The sequence below is a fragment of the Chlorocebus sabaeus genome, chromosome 25 (genome assembly GCF_047675955.1).
Source record: "Chlorocebus sabaeus isolate Y175 chromosome 25, mChlSab1.0.hap1, whole genome shotgun sequence".
Lineage (NCBI taxonomy): Eukaryota > Metazoa > Chordata > Mammalia > Primates > Cercopithecidae > Chlorocebus > Chlorocebus sabaeus.
Window position 1 is genome coordinate 58,669,451 of NC_132928.1, and position 18,943 is coordinate 58,688,393.

General features: G+C 37.5%; 1 protein-coding gene across 1 annotated transcript in view; it reads right to left on the reverse strand.

Annotated features, from left to right (window-relative positions):
• The window catches only part of MROH9 (maestro heat like repeat family member 9), a 127,933-nt gene that overhangs the window by 53,197 nt on the left and 55,793 nt on the right, over window positions 1-18,943 (reverse strand). Inside the window, exons 12-14 of the mRNA XM_037986217.2 lie at window positions 17,796-17,938; window positions 16,682-16,819; window positions 15,036-15,156 (exon numbers count right to left, since the gene is read on the reverse strand). Of these exons, the coding sequence (XP_037842145.1) occupies window positions 15,036-15,156; window positions 16,682-16,819; window positions 17,796-17,938 (402 nt within the window). The remainder of the gene's footprint in view (window positions 1-15,035; window positions 15,157-16,681; window positions 16,820-17,795; window positions 17,939-18,943) is intronic.

An 18,943-nucleotide genomic window follows, 5' to 3' on the forward strand; every position in this document is an offset into this window, starting at 1 on the left:
AACTTAAGAGAAATCTCTCCTAATTCGTGGATCAAAATCTTAAACCACAGAGGAACTCAAACACTCAATAAGGATGACAACAAAATAAAAAACAATAAAAATTTTATATAACATATATTTATACTATAGTTGGAAGTAAATGTATAATTTGACTTTAAATATTTTACTTAAAAAGAAATGTTAACGTAAATTATTTATATCCTGAAATTAAGAGAAACAATATCACAAAATAGAAAACAGTACTAAAGAAAGCTGGTGTAAGAAAATAATAAAGGCAGAAATCATTGTATTAGGAAACAGAAAAACAATAGAATAAGCCTATTGCCTTTTGCACAGGAAAAAAAATCCTATTAAGATAAACAGATTTTTCATCAACATTGTACAAAAAAGAAAAAATGAGCAGTGAGAAAAAAAGTGTGGAGTAGATAAAAAATTTTAAAAGACTATCTGCGTTAGTAGTTCTTAGGCAAGGATGAGCACAGGATCTTCTGCCGGCAGCTTTTATACATTACACATGTCTGGGCTTCATCCTAGTAGGTTTTCCAAAGGCAGACCCTGGCTTATATACTTAAAAAATATTTCTTGGTGACTTTAATATGCCCATCTAGTAGAGACCCAGTGATTATGGCAGTAATTTGAAATTCTGAGTGAAATAAATTATTTTCTGGAAAAATATAAATCTCCAAACATAAGTCAAGGAAAACTAGATCATTGAAACAGACGAAAAATAATGGGAAACTGGTAATAATCAATGTGTTATTTCCCAATAGGATCAAGGGTAATTCTTTTTGAGTGATAACCACACATATGTAAAGCCATATTTTCCCTTTGGGATTCCAGTAAGTAATCTATAGCATGGTAATTTGGTGTTATGTGAATATTCCATTCTCCAACAACTTTTCACTTAATTGTTTTAACATCTATTGATGATTTTTCTGGATTTAGTTATCAAATTAGGGCTTGCAGAAATTGTGATTTGCCACTTCTAGCATTCCTTCTACATTTAGTGGCTGGCATCTGTCTCTCTGTCTGTCTCTATTCCTGTCTCTGTCTGTCTTCTCATTCTCTCATTTTGAGAACCACCAAAGATTCATGAAATTAAAAAAACCTCAATATTACTAAAAATCCTAGAAGAAAACCTGGGCAGCACCATTCAGGATGTACGCATGGGCAAAGCTTCATGTTTAAAACACCAAAAGCAATGGTAACAAAAGCCAAAATTGACAAATGGGATCAATTAAACTAAAGAGCTTCTGCACAGCAAAAGAAACTACCATCAGAGTGAACCGGCAACCTTCAGAATGGGAGAAAATTTTTGCAGTCTATCCATCTGACAAAGGGTTAACATCCAGAATCTACAAAGAACTTGAACCAATTTACAAGAAAAAAACAACCTCATGAAAAAGTGGGCAAATAATATGAACAGACACTTCTCAAAAGAAGACATTTATGCAGCCAACAGACATATGAAAAAATGCTCATCATCACTGGTCATTAGAGAAATGCAAATCAAAACCACAGTCAGATACCATCTCACACTAGTTAGAATGGTGATCATTAAAAAGTCAGGAAAAAACAGATGATGGAGAGGATGTGGAGAAATAGGAACACTTTTACACTGTTGGTGGGAGTGTAAATTAGTTCAACCATTGTGGAAGACTGGTGATTTCCCAAGAATCTAGAACTAGAATTACCATTTGACCCAGCAATCCCATTACTGGGTATATACCCAAAGGATTATAAGTCATTCTACTCTAAAGACACATGCACACGTATGTTTATTGTGCCACTATTCACAATAACAAAGACTTGGAACCAACCCAAATGTCCATCAGTAATAGACTGGATAAAGAAAATGTGGCACATATCCACCATGGAATACTATGCAGCCATAAAAATGGACGAGTTCATGTCCTTTGCAGGGACATGGATAAAGCTGGAAACCATCATTCTCGGCAAACTATCACAAGAACAGAAAATCAAACACTGCATGTTCTCACTCATAAGTGGGAGTTGAACAATGAGAACACATGGACATAGGGAGGGGAACATCACACACTGGGGCCTCTCAGGGAGTAGGGAGCTAGGGGAGGGATAACATTAGGAGATATACCTAATGTAGGTGATGGGTTGATGGGTGCAGCGAACCACCATGGCACGTGTATACCTGTGTAACAAAGCTGCACATTCTGTACAGGTACCCCAGAACTTAAAGTATAATAATTTAAAAAAGGAAAAAAAAAGTTACAATTAATTAGGTACTATTTATTTTGATACTCTAAGTTGGCTAGTAGAAGCCACTTTGAGTTGACTCTTGTGTCCTTTTGATATGGCCCCATGGGCCTTTAGCTCTTCTTTGGGTTGTGGAAAAATTAGATGTCCGTGACTCATCTATTTTTCTTGACCTCTGAAACCAGCCATTTTATCAAGGAGACATCCTTTTGGTGAGTAATAGCACTTAGAAAACATTAGAAGTCGATGCTAAAGTACGACTGGCTGTCAGAATATCATGTTTTCTTGGCTTTTACTCAGAGCTTAGAAATAGTTATTCTTTAAATCGTGAGTTTATACTAATAATGTTGATATTTTAGCTCAAAGCTAACATAAGAGTTTATATTACCTTTTTGCAGCTTCATGTTTTTATTGCCTTCCTTTTACTTGGAAAACCCTGGTGTCTAATAGGATTAATACATTTACTTATTTGCTTTCTGATAAATAATACATACCTTAGTCTTAAAATGGTAATATCAATATACAATACCAATAAACCTTCTGAGTAAAAGTGAATATTTCTTTATACATATTTTCATTCTTGGAACATATCTAAATCAAAGCACTATGTTCATAAGCTGCATGGAGTAATTATCTGTGTGGTTATTAATTTGGTATACAAATAAATTCATTTGCATGAGTTTAAATTTGGCTTTTTTTTTTTTTTTTTTTTTTTTTTTGAGACGGAGTCTCGCTCTGTCGCCCAGGCTGGAGTGCAGTGGCACGATCTCGGCTCACTGCGAGCTCCACCTCCTGGGTTCCCACCATTCTCCTGCCTCAGCCTCCCGAGGAGCTGGGACTACAGGCGCCTGCCACCATGCCCGGCTAGTTTTTTGTATTTTTTTAGTAGAGACGGGGTTTCACCGTGTTAGCTAGGATGGTCTCAATCTCTTGACCTCGTGATCCGCCCGCCTCGGCCTCCCAAAGTGCTGGGATTACAGGAAATTTGGCTTTTTTCTACTTCTTGATTTAATTTTATTCTTTCAACAATAACTTTATGAGTCAAACTACACAAGAAGGGGTACTTGGAGAGTCTCACTCCCATCCCTGTCCATTCTACCCTTTTACTCCCATGTCGTTTAAAGTAACCAGTTACTTTAATATCTAGTTTATCTTTTCGTTTTCTCTCCAAAAGGTAAGCACATATTTTAAAATCCTTATAGTTTTAATATATAATAAAACTATATAGAATTATATATAATATATAAAACATGTATTTAATGTGTGCATATGTATATATTTCCCAAAGAATAAGTCTACATTTTATATACTTCTATAGTGTATAATACATTTCTTTTTCTCTCTTATGCAAAAGGTAGCATCTGTGCTGCTCTGCAGTTTGTTTTATTTTTACTTAACAACATCTCCTGGAAATTACTCTGCATCAGTACAAAGAGATCTTTCTCATTCTTTTTAAAAAATAGATAAGGTCTTGCTATGTTGCCCAGGCTGGAATGCACTGGTTATTCACAAGCACAATCACAGCTCACGACAGCCTCAAACTCCTGGCTTCAAGTGATCCTTCTGTCTCAGTATCCTGAGTAGCTGTGACTACAGGTGTGTGGCTTCTCATTCGTTTCTATGGCAACATAGTACTAAAATATGTGTGGATCACAGCCGATGATTTTAACTACAGGCTTCTTCCAAAATTTTAAGAAATAGATGATTTGCAAGATTCATAAGTAATTCCATTGTGCAGAGGAGTATTTAAAATTACTGAATTGATTTTTACAATTGAATGTAAATCTCACACAAAAATATGAGAGAGATAACACATAATAAGTAACTACAGAACAAAATCACCTCTGAGTAAGATATAAAAATTTTTAATAAAATTCTAATAAGTCAAGTTCCAGCTATATCGAGTTTGTAGAATATTACAATGATAGTTTTAATGTTAGGCTATCTGTGACTATTATATAGTATTAATAAGATATGTAAAAAATTATATTTTTCACTATCAAAGTCAATAAAATTTAACATTTCAAATGTAACTATGAATAGAACAATGGCTAATAACAGTGTATTTCCGATAAAAGTTAACCATCTTAATAGTGAAATAGAAGCATTTCTATGAAAATCCATAATAAAGCAAGAATGGAATATTATTCACCACAATTATCCCCCAGAGAAGCAATAATTTTCAGTCATTCCCAAGCAAAAGTACCTTGCTGGAGATTATTTGGGTTTATGTAGAAGGTTACAAAAACATGGTGGATTCTAAAATTAAGGAGAGTTCTTTTGAGACTGTAAATCAATACTTGGATGGTAGGCTTGCTGACTGTGGTCCTGCTTCTAAACCTAGAAATGACCCGGTCTCTCTGCAGACTTGGCTACAGTTACATTTGGTGTTGGTCCTGCCACCAAAACCATCCACCAAGGAAACCAGGGTAACAGGCCTGCTGACCTTGGTTATGTCTTTGTGCCCTGAAACAACCCTGTAACTTATCTCTATATCTTCTCAGCAGTGGCCTGAGAGCTGTCCTGCCTGCTGAGAAAGCTGCTAAAAGACAAGCCTATATGTGATTTTGCAGGCTGGACTGCTAACTTTGGACCCACAGCAGATCCTGGAAAGGTCCTGTACCTTGACTCCAGCCCCTTTTAGCTGCAGTTTGGGAGCAGTTCTTCCTGTCTAGTGACTAGCTTAGGAACATACCTATCCTGCAGACCATGTTCTGGCTGTAAACACTGAAGCAGCCTTGTGACTGGGTTCTATCCTTGCTAGTCATGGTCTGGAGCCAGTCCTGCCCTGGGACCCACCCACTTACACAATAGGAGCCCTCTCATAGACCCAAAGGGAGCTACACCAATCTGTGTACTTGGTAATAGGTCTGTTGTTTCTGCATCCTGTAGTGGACCTTGATTCCAGAGACAACACTACTGATCAAGGCCTAGAGGTAGGCCAGTTCACTCAGGAACCAGAGAAGAGGCACACCTTCTTGAGTCCATGGTAACAGACCAGCCAACCACAAGTCCCAGGAGCAGCCAGGTGCCCTAGCTCCAACTCCACCCAACCACAATTCTGGAGGCAATCTCATTAGCCCAGGCGTGAAAAGGAAAAGGTGTTTACCTGCCAAAGCCACTCTGTAAAAGTGGGAAAAGGTGTTTGCATTTTCAAATGCATGAAACCAATGCAAAGCTATACAGATAATGAAGAATGAGGCAAATATGACATCACAAAAGAAAACTTACAAAGCTCCAGTAGTTGACCACAAAAAATGGAGATCTACAAACTGCCTGAAAAAGAGGTCAAAATAATCATCTTAAAGAAGCTCAATGAGATGCAAGAAAACACTGATAGACAACTGAATAAAATTAGAAAAGCAATGCATGAACAGAAAGATACACTTAATTAAAAAAAGAAACCATAAAAAATAACAAAACAGAAATCCTGGAGCTGAAGATTATAATAATAGGCTGAAGAATTCAATTGAGACCTTTGATAGCAGACTTGATCACAGAAGAAAGAATTAGCAAACTTGAAGACAAGTCATTTGAAATTAGCCAAAATAATAATAATAATAATAATAATAATAATAATAAAAGAGAGTAAAGACAGGGATGTAAGGGACACTATTAAATATATGAATGTTTAAATTATGGGAGTTCCAGAAACTGGGGGAGGAGAGAGAAGGAAGAAAGAGGTGGGGGGAGGGAGGAAGGAGCAGAGAGACAGAGAGAAAACATTTAAAGAAATTCTGGCTGAAAACTGAATCTTGTGAGGGTTATAAACATCCAGATTCATAAAGCTCAAGACTCCAAGGAAGATCAACTCAAAGAAGAACTATCTGAGACACATTATAATCTAATTATTAAAAGTCAAAAAAAAAAAAAAAAGAATCTTGAAAGCAGCAAAGGCAAAGAGACTTCTCACACACAAAGAAACTAGCATAAGGCTATCAGCAGATAACAGAAACCTCACAACTGAGGGAGTGGGGTATATTCAAAGAAAAAACCTGACAACTAAGAATACTATACCTGACAAAGTTGTCCTTCAGAATTAAGTAGAGATAAAGACATCCCCAGACAAACAAAAACTAAGGGAGTTTACAACCATAAGACCTAACTTACAAGAAATGCTAAAGGGAGTTCTTCAATTTGAAATAAAAGGACACTGAGTAACAACATTAAAATATGTGAGTGTATAAAACCCACTTTGAAAGATAAATATATAGTCAAAATTAGAATATTTTAATATGGGATGGTGGTCGGTAAATCACATTTAACTCTAACGTAAAAGTTAAAAGGCAAATGTATTAAAATATAGCTTCAATAATTTGTTAATGAATATTAAGTCCTGGACCAACATTCAGACAAGAAACACAAGTCATCCAAATCAGAAAGGAAGAAGTAAAATGTTCTGTCTTTGCAGATGACATGATCTTGTATATATAGAAAGTCCTAATGACTCCATAAAATGCCTCTTGGATGTAATAAATTCAGTAAAGCTGCAGAATTCAAAATCAACATACAAAAGTCAGTTGCATTTCTATACACTAACAATAAACTATATGAAAAAAATTAAGAAAACAATTCTATTTACAATAGCTATAAGAATTAGAATATTTAGGAATATATTTAACCAAGGATGTTAAAGACTTGTACACTGAAACTATAAAATGCTGATGAAGGAAATTGAAGACACACATAAATGGAAAGATCTCCAGTGTTCATATATTGAAAGAATTAAAAGTGTTAAAATGTCTATACTGGCCAGGCATGATGGCTCATGCCTGTAATCCCAGCACTTTGGGAAGCCAAGTTGGGTGGATCACTTGAGCTCAGGAGTTTGAGATCAACCTGGGCAACATGGTGAAACCCAAAATCCATCTCTACTAAAAATACAAAAATTAGCCAAGCATGGTGGCACGCACCTATAGTCCCAGCTACTCTGGAGGCTAAGGTGGAAGGATTGCTTGAGCCTAGAGGACAAGGTTGCAGTAAGTCAAGATCGTGTGACTGCACTCCAGCCTGGGAAATAGAGTGAGACCTGTCTCAAAAAAATAAAAATGTCTATACCACCCAAAGTTATTTACACATTCAATGTAATCTTTCTCAAAAGTCCAATGGCTTGTTTTACAGAAGTAGAAAAAAAATAAGGTTTGTATGAGACCAATAAACACCCCAAATAGTCAAAAAAATCTTGGAAAAACCAAGTTGGAATACTACACTTCCTGATTTCAAAATATATTACAAAGCTATAGTAGTCAAAACAGTATGGTCCTGGTATGAAAACAGACATATTGACCAATAGAACAGAACAGAGTGCTCAGAAATAAACCCACCTGGTGACTAGGAGAGATCATGGCAGATGGGAAGCAGGATTAGATTGCAGCTCCAGACAGAGCAGCATGCAGAGGCTGCATTGTGTATTTTAGCTCCAGATTGATTGTAAGGACAAACCAGCAATCCTGAGAGGACCCACAGACCCTCTGAAGGAAGTAGACGCTCCTGCAGGACCCGGAAGAAAGCCCAAATACTGTGAGTGCCCCAACTGTGGAAGTAAGAAAGGGAGACAGTCCTCTCCCGAACACACAACCTGACTGGAGAAGCTGAAGGTCTGTTTGCTGGAGAAGTTTCTGACTTTACCTGAAGCTGAGTCAAGTCAGAGAGCTGAGCCAAGTGAAATATAGGGGTTAGGGGAAGTAGCAGAAAGGCCCTGGGAGTTCACTGGGTCCCCAAGCAGCCCATTCCTGCCTGGCACCACAGGGATCCATCAGGAAGAGATCCATCAGAAGGAGGATCCATCCATCCTGGCCAGAGGAGCAGGGGGTTAAACTATGCAGGGAGAAGGAATTCTCGAGCTGAACTTTATAACAATTTGAATAGAGCAAGAAGCCTCTTGGCCAGAACTCAGGAGAGGGCATGAATCTGACTTGCAGACTTAGACTTCACAGGCAGCGGAGGAACTAAAGCCTTTTTCTTTTGCAGCTGGGAAGTGAAAAGCCTTGGGCAAGTTTTCAAGCCTGCCTTGCCCTCTGCCTGGAAACAGACTCAGGCCTGTTGCAGGGGACATGATGGGAGTGAGACCGCCCCTTTAGTTTGTGTGGAAGCTGGGTGAAGCCTGTGACTGCCACTTTCCCCCACTTCCCTGACAACCTGCATGACTCAGCAGAGGCAGCCATAATCCTCGTAGGTACACAACTCCAGTGACTTGAGACTCTCACTCCCATCCCCCACAGCAGCCACGGCAAGACCCACGCAAGGGGAATCTGAGCCCAGACACACTTAGCCCCACCCCCACCTGATGATCCTTCCCTACCCACCCTGATAGCAGAAGACAAATGGCATATAATCTTGGGAGTTCTAGGGCTCCACCCACCACCTGTCCCCCTCCACACTACTACAGCTGATGCTTTCTGGAAAGTGCCATCTCCTGCCAGGATGCCAACCAGCACAAAAACAGAGCATTAAACCACCAAAGCTAAGGATCCTCACAGAGTCCATTGCACCCTCTACCACCTCCACTGGAATAGGCATTGTTATCCACTTCTGAGCCCATAAATGGTTCACATTACAGGACTCTGTGTGGACAACCTCCAGTATCAGCCCAGAGGCTGGTAGACTCACAGGGTGGCTAGACCCAGAAAAGAGACAACAATCACTGCAGTTTGACTCATAGGAAGCCACATATACAGGAAAAGGGGAAGAGTACTATATCAAAGGAACACCCTGTTGGACAAAAAAATTTGAATAACAACCTTCAGCCCTAGACCTTCCCTCTGACAGAGCCTACCCGAATGAGAAGGAACCAGAAAACCAAACCTGGGAATATCACAAAACAAGGTTCATTGACACCCCTCAAAAATAATACTAGTTCACCAGCAATGATTCCAAACCAAGAAGAAATCCCTGATTTTCCTGAAAAAGAATTCAGGAGGTTGGTTATTAAGCTAATCAGGAGGGACCACAGAAAGGCAAAGCCCAATGCAAGGAAATCCAAAAAGTGATACAAGAAGTGAAGGGAAAAATATTCAAGGAAATACATAGCTTAAAGAAAAAACAATAAAAATTTCAGGAAATTTTCAGAGACACTTTTAGAAATGCAAAACGCTCCGGAAAGTCTCAGCAATAGAACTGAACAAGTAGAAGAAAACAATTCAGAGCTCAAAGACAAGGTCTTCAAATTAACCCAATCCAACAAAGACAAAAAGAGTAAGAAAATACGAACAAAGCCTCTAAGAAGTATGGGATTATGTTAAACAACTAAACCTAAAAATAATTGGTGTTCCTGAGAAAGAAGATAATTCTAAAAGCTCAGAAAATACATTTGGGGGAATAATTGAGGAAAACTTCCCCAGCCTTGCTAGAGATCTAGACATGCAGATACAAGAAGCTCAAAGAACATCTGGGAAATTCATCAACAAAAGATCTTCACCTAAGCACATTGTCATCAGGTTACCCAAAGTTAAGAGGAAGGAAAGAATCTTAAGAGCTGTTAGACAGAAGCACCAGGTACCCTAACAAGAAAAACCTATCAGATTAACAGCAGACTTCTCAGCATAAACCCTATAAGCTAGAAGGGATTGCAGCCCTATCTTCAGCCTCCTCAAATAAAATTATCTGCCAAGAATTTTGTAGTCAGTGAAACTAAGCATCATATACGAAGGAAAGATATAGTTGTTTTCAGACAAACAAATTCTGAGAGAATTTGCCATTACCAAGCCACCACTACAAGAACTGCTAAAAGGGGCTCTAACTCTTAAAACAAATCATGAAAACAGAACCTCTTTAAAGCATAAATGACACAGGACCTATACAACAAAAATACAAGTTAAAAAGCAAAAACAAAAAAACAAGTACACAGGCGAAAAAGAGCATGACAAATGCAATAGTACCTCACATTTCAGCACTAACATTGAATGTAAATGGCCTAAACACTCCACTTAAAAGATACAGAACTGCGGAATGGATAAGAACTCACCAACCAACTATCTGCTGCCTTCAAGAGACCAACCTAACGCATAAGGACTCACATAAACTTAACGTAAAGGCATGGAAAAAGGGATTTCATGAAAATGAACACTGCAAGTGAGCAGGAGTAGCTATTCTTATATCAGACAAAATAAAATTTAAAGCACCTATGGTTAAAAGAGACAAAGAGTGACATTATATGATGGTAAAAGGCCTTGTCCAACAGGAAAATATCACAATCCTAAACATATTTGCACCTAATACTAGAGCTCCAAAATTTATAAAACAATTACTAATAGACCTAAAAAATGAGATAGACAGCAACACAATAATAGTGGGGGACTTCAATACTCCACTGGCAGCACTAAACAGGTCATCAAGACAGTCAACAAAGAAACAATGAATTTAAACTATACCTTGGAGCAAATGGACTTAACAGAGATATACAGAGCATTTCATCCAACACCCACAGAATACACATTCTATTCAACAGCACATGGAACTTTCTCCAAGATAGAATATATGATAGGCCAAAAAATGAACCTCAATAAATTTAAGAAAACTGAAATTATGTCAAGCACTCTCCCAGACCACAGTGAAATAAAACTGGAAATCAACTCCAAAAGAAACCTTCAAAACCACGCAAATACATTGAAATTAAATCCTGCTCCTGAATGAGCATTGGGTCAAAAAAGAAATCAAGATGGAAATTTTTGAACTGAATGACAATAATGACACAACCTATCAAAACCTCTGGGATACAGCTAAGACAGTGCTAAGAGAAAAGTTCATAGCCCTAAATGCCTACATAAAAAAGTCTGAAAGAGCACAAATAGACAACCTAAGATCACACCTCAAGGAACTAGAAAAACAAGAACAAGCCAAACCCAAACAAAGCCAAAGAAAGAAAATAACCAAGATCACAGCAGAACTGAATGAAATTGAAACAAACAAACAAAAATACAAAAGGTAAATGAAACAAAAAACTGGTTCTTTGTAAAGATAAACAAAATTGATACATGATTAGAAAGATTAACCAAGAAAAGAAGACAGGAAATCCAAATAACCTCACTAAGAAATGAAACAGGAGATATTACAACAGACACCATTGAAATACAAAAGATCCTTCAAGGCTACTATGAACACTTTTATGCACATAAACTAGAAAATCTAGAAAAGATGGATGAATTCCTAGAAAAATGTAAACCCCCTAGCTTAAATCAGGAAGAATTCGATACCCTGAACAGACCAGTAATAAGCAGAGGGATTGAAACAGTAATTTTAAAATTATCAACAAAAAACAGTACAGGACCAGAGGGATTCACAGCAGAATTCTACCAAACATTCAAAAAAGAATTGGTACCAATCCTTTTGACACTATTCCACAAGATTGAGAAAGAAGGAACCCTCCCTAATTCATTCTATGAAGCCAGCGTCACCCTAATACCAAAACCAGGTGAGGACACAACCAAAAAAGAAAACTACAGACCAATATCCTTGATGAGCAAAGATGCTAAAATCCTTAACAAAATACTAGCTCAATGAATTCAACAACAAGTCAGAAAGATAATCCACTATGATCAAGTGGGTTTCATACCAGGTATGCAGGGATGGTTCAACATACGCACATCAATAAATGTGATAAACCACAGAAACAGAGCTAAAAACAAAAATCACATGATCATCTCAATAGATGCAGAAAAAGCAATTGGCAAAGTCCAGCATCCCTTTGTGATTAAAACCCTCAGCAAAATTGGCATACAAGGGATATAGCTTAATGTAATAAAAGCCATCTATGAAAATCCCACAGCCAACATAATACCGAATAGGGAAAGGTCGAAAGCATTCCCTCTGAGAAATGTAACAATACAAGGAACAATACACTCTCACCACTCCTCTTCAACATAGTACTTGAAGTCCTAGCCAGAGCAATCAGACAAGAGAAGGAAATGAAAGGCATCCAAATTGGTAAAGAAGAAGTCAAAGTGTTCCTGTTTGCTGATGATATGATCATTTACCTTGAAAACCCTAATAACTCCTCCAGAAAGCTCCTAGAACTGATGAAAGAATTTGTCAAAGTTTCCAGATACAAGATTAATGTTCATAAATCAGTAGCTCTTCTCTACACCAATAGCGACCAAGCAGAGAATTAAATCAAGAACTCAACCTCTTTTACAATAGCTGCAAAAAAAAAATAAAATAAAATACTTAGGAATATATCTAACAAAGGAGTTGAAAGACCTCTACAAAGAAAACTACAAAACACTGCTAAAATAAATCATAGATGACACAAACAAAAGGAAACACATCCCAAGCTTATGGATTAGTAGAATCAACATTGTGAAAATGACCATACTGCCAAAAATAATCTACAAATTCAACATAATCCCCATCAAAATCCACCATTATTCTTCACAGAACTAGAAAAAACAATTCTAAAATTCATATGGAACCAAAAAAGAGTCCGCATAGCCAAAGCAAGACTAAGCAAAAAGAATAAATCCAGAGGCATCACATTGCCTGATTTCAAGCTATACTATAAGGCCATAGTCACCAAAACAGCATGGTACTGGTACAAAAATAGGCACATAGACCAATGGAACACAAGAGAGAACTCAGAAATAAACCCAAATACTTACAGCCCATTGATCTTCAACAAAGCAAACAAAAATATAAAGTGGGGAAAGGACATCCTTTTCAACAAATGGTGCTGGGTTAATTGGCTAGCTACATATAGGAGAATGAAACTGGATCCTCATTTCTCACCTTATACAATTATCAACTCAAGATGGATTCAGGACTTAAACCTAGGACATGAAACTATAAAAATTCTCAAATATAACATTGGAAAAAAAACTTCTAGACATTGGCTTAGACAAGGATTTCATGACCAGGAACCCAAAAGCAAATGCAACAACAACAAAAATAAATAGCTGGGACCTAATTAAACTAAAGATCTTTTGCATGACAAAAGGAACAGTCAGCAGAGTAAACAGCCCACAGAGTGGGAGAAAATCTTCACAATCTATACATCTGACAAAAGACTAATATTCAGGGTCTACAACGAACTGAAACAAATCAGTAAGAAAAAAACAATCCCATCAAAAAGTGGGCTAAGCACATAAATAGACAATTCCCAAAAGAGGATATACAAATGGCCAAGAAACATATGAAAAAATGCTCAACATCACTAATGATCAGGGAATAATGATCAGGGAAAGGCGAATAAAAACCACAATGCAATACCACCTTACTCCTGTAAGAATGACGGTAATCAAGAATCAAAAAACAGTAGATGTTGGTGTGGATGCGGTGATCAGGGAACATTTCTCCACTGCTGGTGGGAATGTAAAGTAGTACAGCCGCTATGGAAAACAGTGTGGAGGTTCCTTAAAGGACTAAAAGTAGAACTACCATTTGATCCAGCAATCTCACTACTGGATATCTACCCAGAGGAAAAGAAGACATTATTTGAAAAAGAAACTTGCACACACATGTTTATAGTAGCACAATTCCCAATTGCAAAATCATAGAACCAACCCAAATGCCATCAATCAACAAGTGGATAAAGAAATGATTATGTATATATATGATGGAATACTACTCAGCCATAAAAAGGAATGAACTACCAGCATTTGCAGTGACCTGGATGAGATTGGAGACTATTATTCTAAGTGAAGTAACTCAGGAATGTAAAACTAAACATGGTATGTTCTATGTGATATGTGGGAGGTAAGCTATGAGGATGCAAAGGCACAAGAATGATACAATGCACTTTGGGGACTTGGGGGGAAGAGTGGGAGAGAACTGAGGGATAACAGACTACAAATATTGTACAGTGTATGCTACTTGGGTGATGGGTGCACCAAAATCTCACAAATCACCACTAAAGAATTTACTCATGTAACCAAATACCACCTGTGCCCCAATAACTTTTGGGGGAAAAAAAGAAATAAATCCACCTATAAATAGTCAACTAAAGATTGATAAAGGAGCCAATAATAGACACTGGGCAAAGAATAGTCAATTCAATAAAAATGATGAGTCACATAGTAAAATTAATGAGAGGTCAAAATAGACTAAGCATATGTGAAATCATTGATGACTATTGCAATGTTCAGTTAAATTTATGCATACTTTTGAAAGCTTTAGAAGTAGATGGTATAGTATAATAGTACACTTTTCATAATTAATTAACCATTTTACTATGATGTTTGAAATCACCTCTAATTTTGAAAATATTGGGCACTTCACCTTAGGTAATACATGCCTATTATATTACTATTTTTATGAAAAACATTAGATTTGACTGTGATAATTTCAGATTATAAAGCCTTTATTTTTTGTAAACAAGAGTTTGTCAATTTGCTTGATTCCATTATAGTATTACAATACATGGCACAATATTCACATACAAAGTAATATCGTTCTACATCTTCATTTTACCCAGTTACTCAGCCAGTTCCTTTCTCCCCCTAGATGGTCGGAAGTACTGCCTAGATCCCAGATGTTAACTACCATCTTTATTAAACCCAATTATCCCTCAATATACTTTAACAATCATGCAGAAATATATAAACTGGTACTAAAATATAATTAGTGTTTGTAAAAATTCACACCCCTAGAAACAGAGAAAAACCAACTGCTGGTGAAAGCTGAAGGGACAACTCTTCCATAATCCAGATCTAACCCCACACCTCTCCCCATCCAACTTCAGATATCATTCATGATCTTAAGTCTTGGTAAGGACCAACATTCAGAGGGAGAAATATGAGAAACTGGAATTTTGATTTAAATTTGGGTAAGAAAAGGAAATGAGAACACAGCTGTTCCCAGTCTACAAAACTCACTTCGGTGAGGAATATTACTACGATGACACTGTCTTCTGACCTTCTAGGACCTTCTACTGAGAGCTTATAGAGATAACGCAGAGTCTCCGGAAACTGTGGAAAGTTATATTCACTGAGAGTTCTGTAAAAGAGAATAAGGCACTGACTTAGCAAAGAAGAAAACACTATGCTAATAGTGGCAAAGAGAGAAACATTATTCTATTTTGTACCTCCCAGATAGAAAGAAAGATACTCTTTAATAGTTCCTAAATAAATTGTAGTCCCACTATGAATTCTACACATACTCTGGAGAATTACATATAACTGGATCCCTGTCAACATCTCTTTCCTTAATGTCACTTCTCTTTCCTGTCTCTCCCATCCTTTGCCACAGAACAGAATGCCCTATTTTAGTGTGAGCTCCCACCAATTCTTGACTAAAGGGAGAGGAAATAAAAATTTAGTGCTCAGTCCAAGATGGCTGCATACAGGTCATCTTTGTGGTTTTGGACCAAGCTTTTTCTTTGAATGCTGTAATGCCGATGAGAGTTTGGGACCGCCCTGGATTACTCAGGAAAAGAGGGGGTTATCTCTGATTCACTATGCCATTCACATTCTCCAAAACACATTTGGGTGGTGGACAGCCTCACACTTGTCCTGACATGGTGGACTGGATCAGATCAGTAAGGGCAGAATGGCTAAGGATAACATGAGAAAGTTTCCATTTTAAGATTCCTGGTTGGTCTTCGAAACCAGTGCTTCTAAAACTGCAACGTGCAAACAGATCACCCTGGGGATATTGGGAAAATACAGATTCTGATTCAGTAGGTCTAAGGTAGGCCATGGATTCTGAATTTTTAACTCTCAGGTGATGCTGTTGCTGCTTGTCTGTGGACCCCACTTTGTTTGAGTAAGAAGATCCAAAGTTACTTCTTAGATATCCTTAGAGTGACATTCAGCTTGTGACAACTTGCAGGGCACAGATGTACTACACTTTTACACAGCATGTGCCCCTGAAATCTATTTGCAAATGAGATTCTGTTATAAAAGCACCAAGGCCCCACAGACCACAAAGAGTGTAGTTTCTGGGTCAGTCACAACTTGAAGTAGTCTTAGTCTGTCATGTTGTCAACAGCCCGTATTTTGATTCTTGATCAGAAAATCTGATCCCTACAATCAGAAACTTGCTGTTCACTAAAGGGTTAACTAGAAAACCCCCTTTCTAGTACAACAAAAATAAAACTGTTCTTCTACTATTATTTTCCAAATTTATTTGGCTTATTCAGTATAGGTTTTTATTGGACCTCTTTCAAGTGGAAACACATTTAAAACTGATGCCTGCAGTGCAGGAATCAGCTAAAATCAGAGGGAAAAAACCAAACTCACTTCTAGTTTTCTATATCTGTAAAAAAAGAAACCTGTTCTGTGGAGGGAGGAAAATTGGGCATCTATATTATCAGGTAAGAGGGCAAGAAAAAGGAAAAAAATCACAAATAAAAACCCTTCAAAGTAACTGAAGAAGTAGAAATCAAATAGCAACTCATATCATTAAGAGAGATCTGGAAATTTGGAATAGATGCCTATTTTGTTCCCTCATGGCTTATTGAAGGAAGTTGGAAAAGTTGGGATAGAGACCAAGAATCCTACACAGAGACCCCTGTCCTTACTTAGCAATAAAGTAGACTCCATAATAGTAACACAGCTCTTCAGATAACTGGTCCCAGAAATTCGCCTTCGTTAGAGTAATATCTACCTGTTGCAGTCCAGAACAATTCAGCAGAACTCTCAGGGCATCCTGAGCATATCTAAAGCCCCAAAAGAGAGCAAGATCATCACATGTCAGTGATATTCAAAAAACTAAATACACATTACCTGCCTTTTCATCCCATCTTGGGCAGAATATAGGTTTTGAGAAAGGGGATGTCTCAAAGGAAAAAGATTGCTAAATGTCCTTCATCTTCCCTGATTAACAATACATGGGATAGGGGTTAAATTAAAATTGTGGCACATAAAATCTAGCATCAGTTGCAGAACAGCTTATTTGTTTATTATTACTAGCTTATTTGTGATAGATTAATTTGAAAGAGATGTTCAATGATGCAATGACTTGCTAAAGGTATCCATTTTCTTCTATTAAATGAATAGGATATATTTTCATCTAGTTGGGATGCTTTGATGTATGTCTTCTTATAGAATAGGGTAAATAGTAGACAGTTGGGTTGAGATTTCTCTGCTGGGTAGCAAAATCAACTGTACTCTCTTGAGCAAAAAGGAATTGCCAAACTTCTCTGTGGACAAACAACTGCATATAGTCATAAACCCATATATCACATCTCCAACCATGAATTAACTTTACGATTCACAAAGTACATTTGAGCACATCATTTTTAATCTTATATGTAGAATAACCCTGAGAGGTTACTAGCAGAAAGTAAGTAAATGGCAAAGCAAAAACATATCTGACTTTGGATTTAATGCTCTGCTGTCTTTTCTGTGGTAGTCTCTTACTGATCTGATAGGGAGTGTGGTAGGAATCAACAGAGTTCTGTGGTCATGGCTCTTTATATGCTACACATGCTCAGGGAAGGTGAGCTAACTTTTAGGTACTCAGGCTGGTTACTTTTCTGAATGCATTCTACCATTCAGAGAAGAGAAAACTGTAATAAATGAACACACTGCACATGGGACTGTAAAGAATCCCATATGAACCCAAGGGGGTAGAAGTATTGACAGCTGGATGCTTATCTCTTATTTAATCTGAAATAACCAGTATTATCTCACAAAGCATTGTCCCTGGTTGTCAGTTTCAGCTCATTGCTGTAGAAGACTTGGAACATAAGGGTCATCAAGAGCTGGGGGAAAAACTGGGCCACCGCTTTCTTGTAGGAACCAAGAGGCAGAAAGGTGCACAGGGCCTGGGATGCCTACAAGGGAAGGAAATAGGAGGTAGAAATGTAAACATTTTTCTCTAAACCCACTCGACCTTACTGAGGGGAGCAAGGGAGTGACTCTGCAACCCCTCCTTCAGCCTCCTTGAAAAAAACCTAAAGCATATATGGGTATCCATTCATTCAATAACAGCTGCTACATCAATTGTGAGCTGGGAACTGTGCCAAGCCTACTATGGTAAGGGACTCCTCAAGGCACTATACAAACACCCTGGATACCAAACCAGTGGGATGCAGGCTGGTTTCCAAGGTGGGCTTCCTTCCTAAGATCCCCTTCCTATGTGGCCATGAAGAGCAGTCATACTAATAACCTAGGTCCTTCCTGTGCTCAAACAATACAAGGAAGTGAGATATTTAAGGGGAAGGCAGGTCAGGTCACCAACAGATCATTTGGCATACTGACCACTGCAATACCCACCACATCAGAAGTATGGGTTTGGGCTATAATCTTAAAAGACACATTCCTAACTGCCATAATCCTGAATATTGAAATCCTGGGAGACCAAACTCCCAAAAATATAACTCGGGAAAAATAATTTAAAATTTTTAAAGACATGTGTTTATATTCTTAAAAATGAGATTTATTGGTTACCAGAGGCTGGGAAAGGCTAGTGGGATGAGGGAGGTGAGGATGGCTAATGGGTATAAAACAATAGTTAGAAAGAATAAATAAGACTATTTAATAGCATAACAGGGTGACTACTGTCAATAATAATCATACATTTTTAAATAGTGTAATTGGATTGTTTATAATTCAAATAAATGGTTGAGGGGATGGGTACCCCATTCTCTTTGATGTATGTATTTCACATTACATGCTGGTATTAAAACATCTCATGTGCCCCATAAAAATATACACCTACTCTGTACCTACAAAAATGGAAGTTTTTTTAAAAAATTAAAATGACATTTGAGAAACATGAAAACGTGACAGAAAACTTCATAGGTCATTTTACACAATAAATTGGGCAAAAATATACG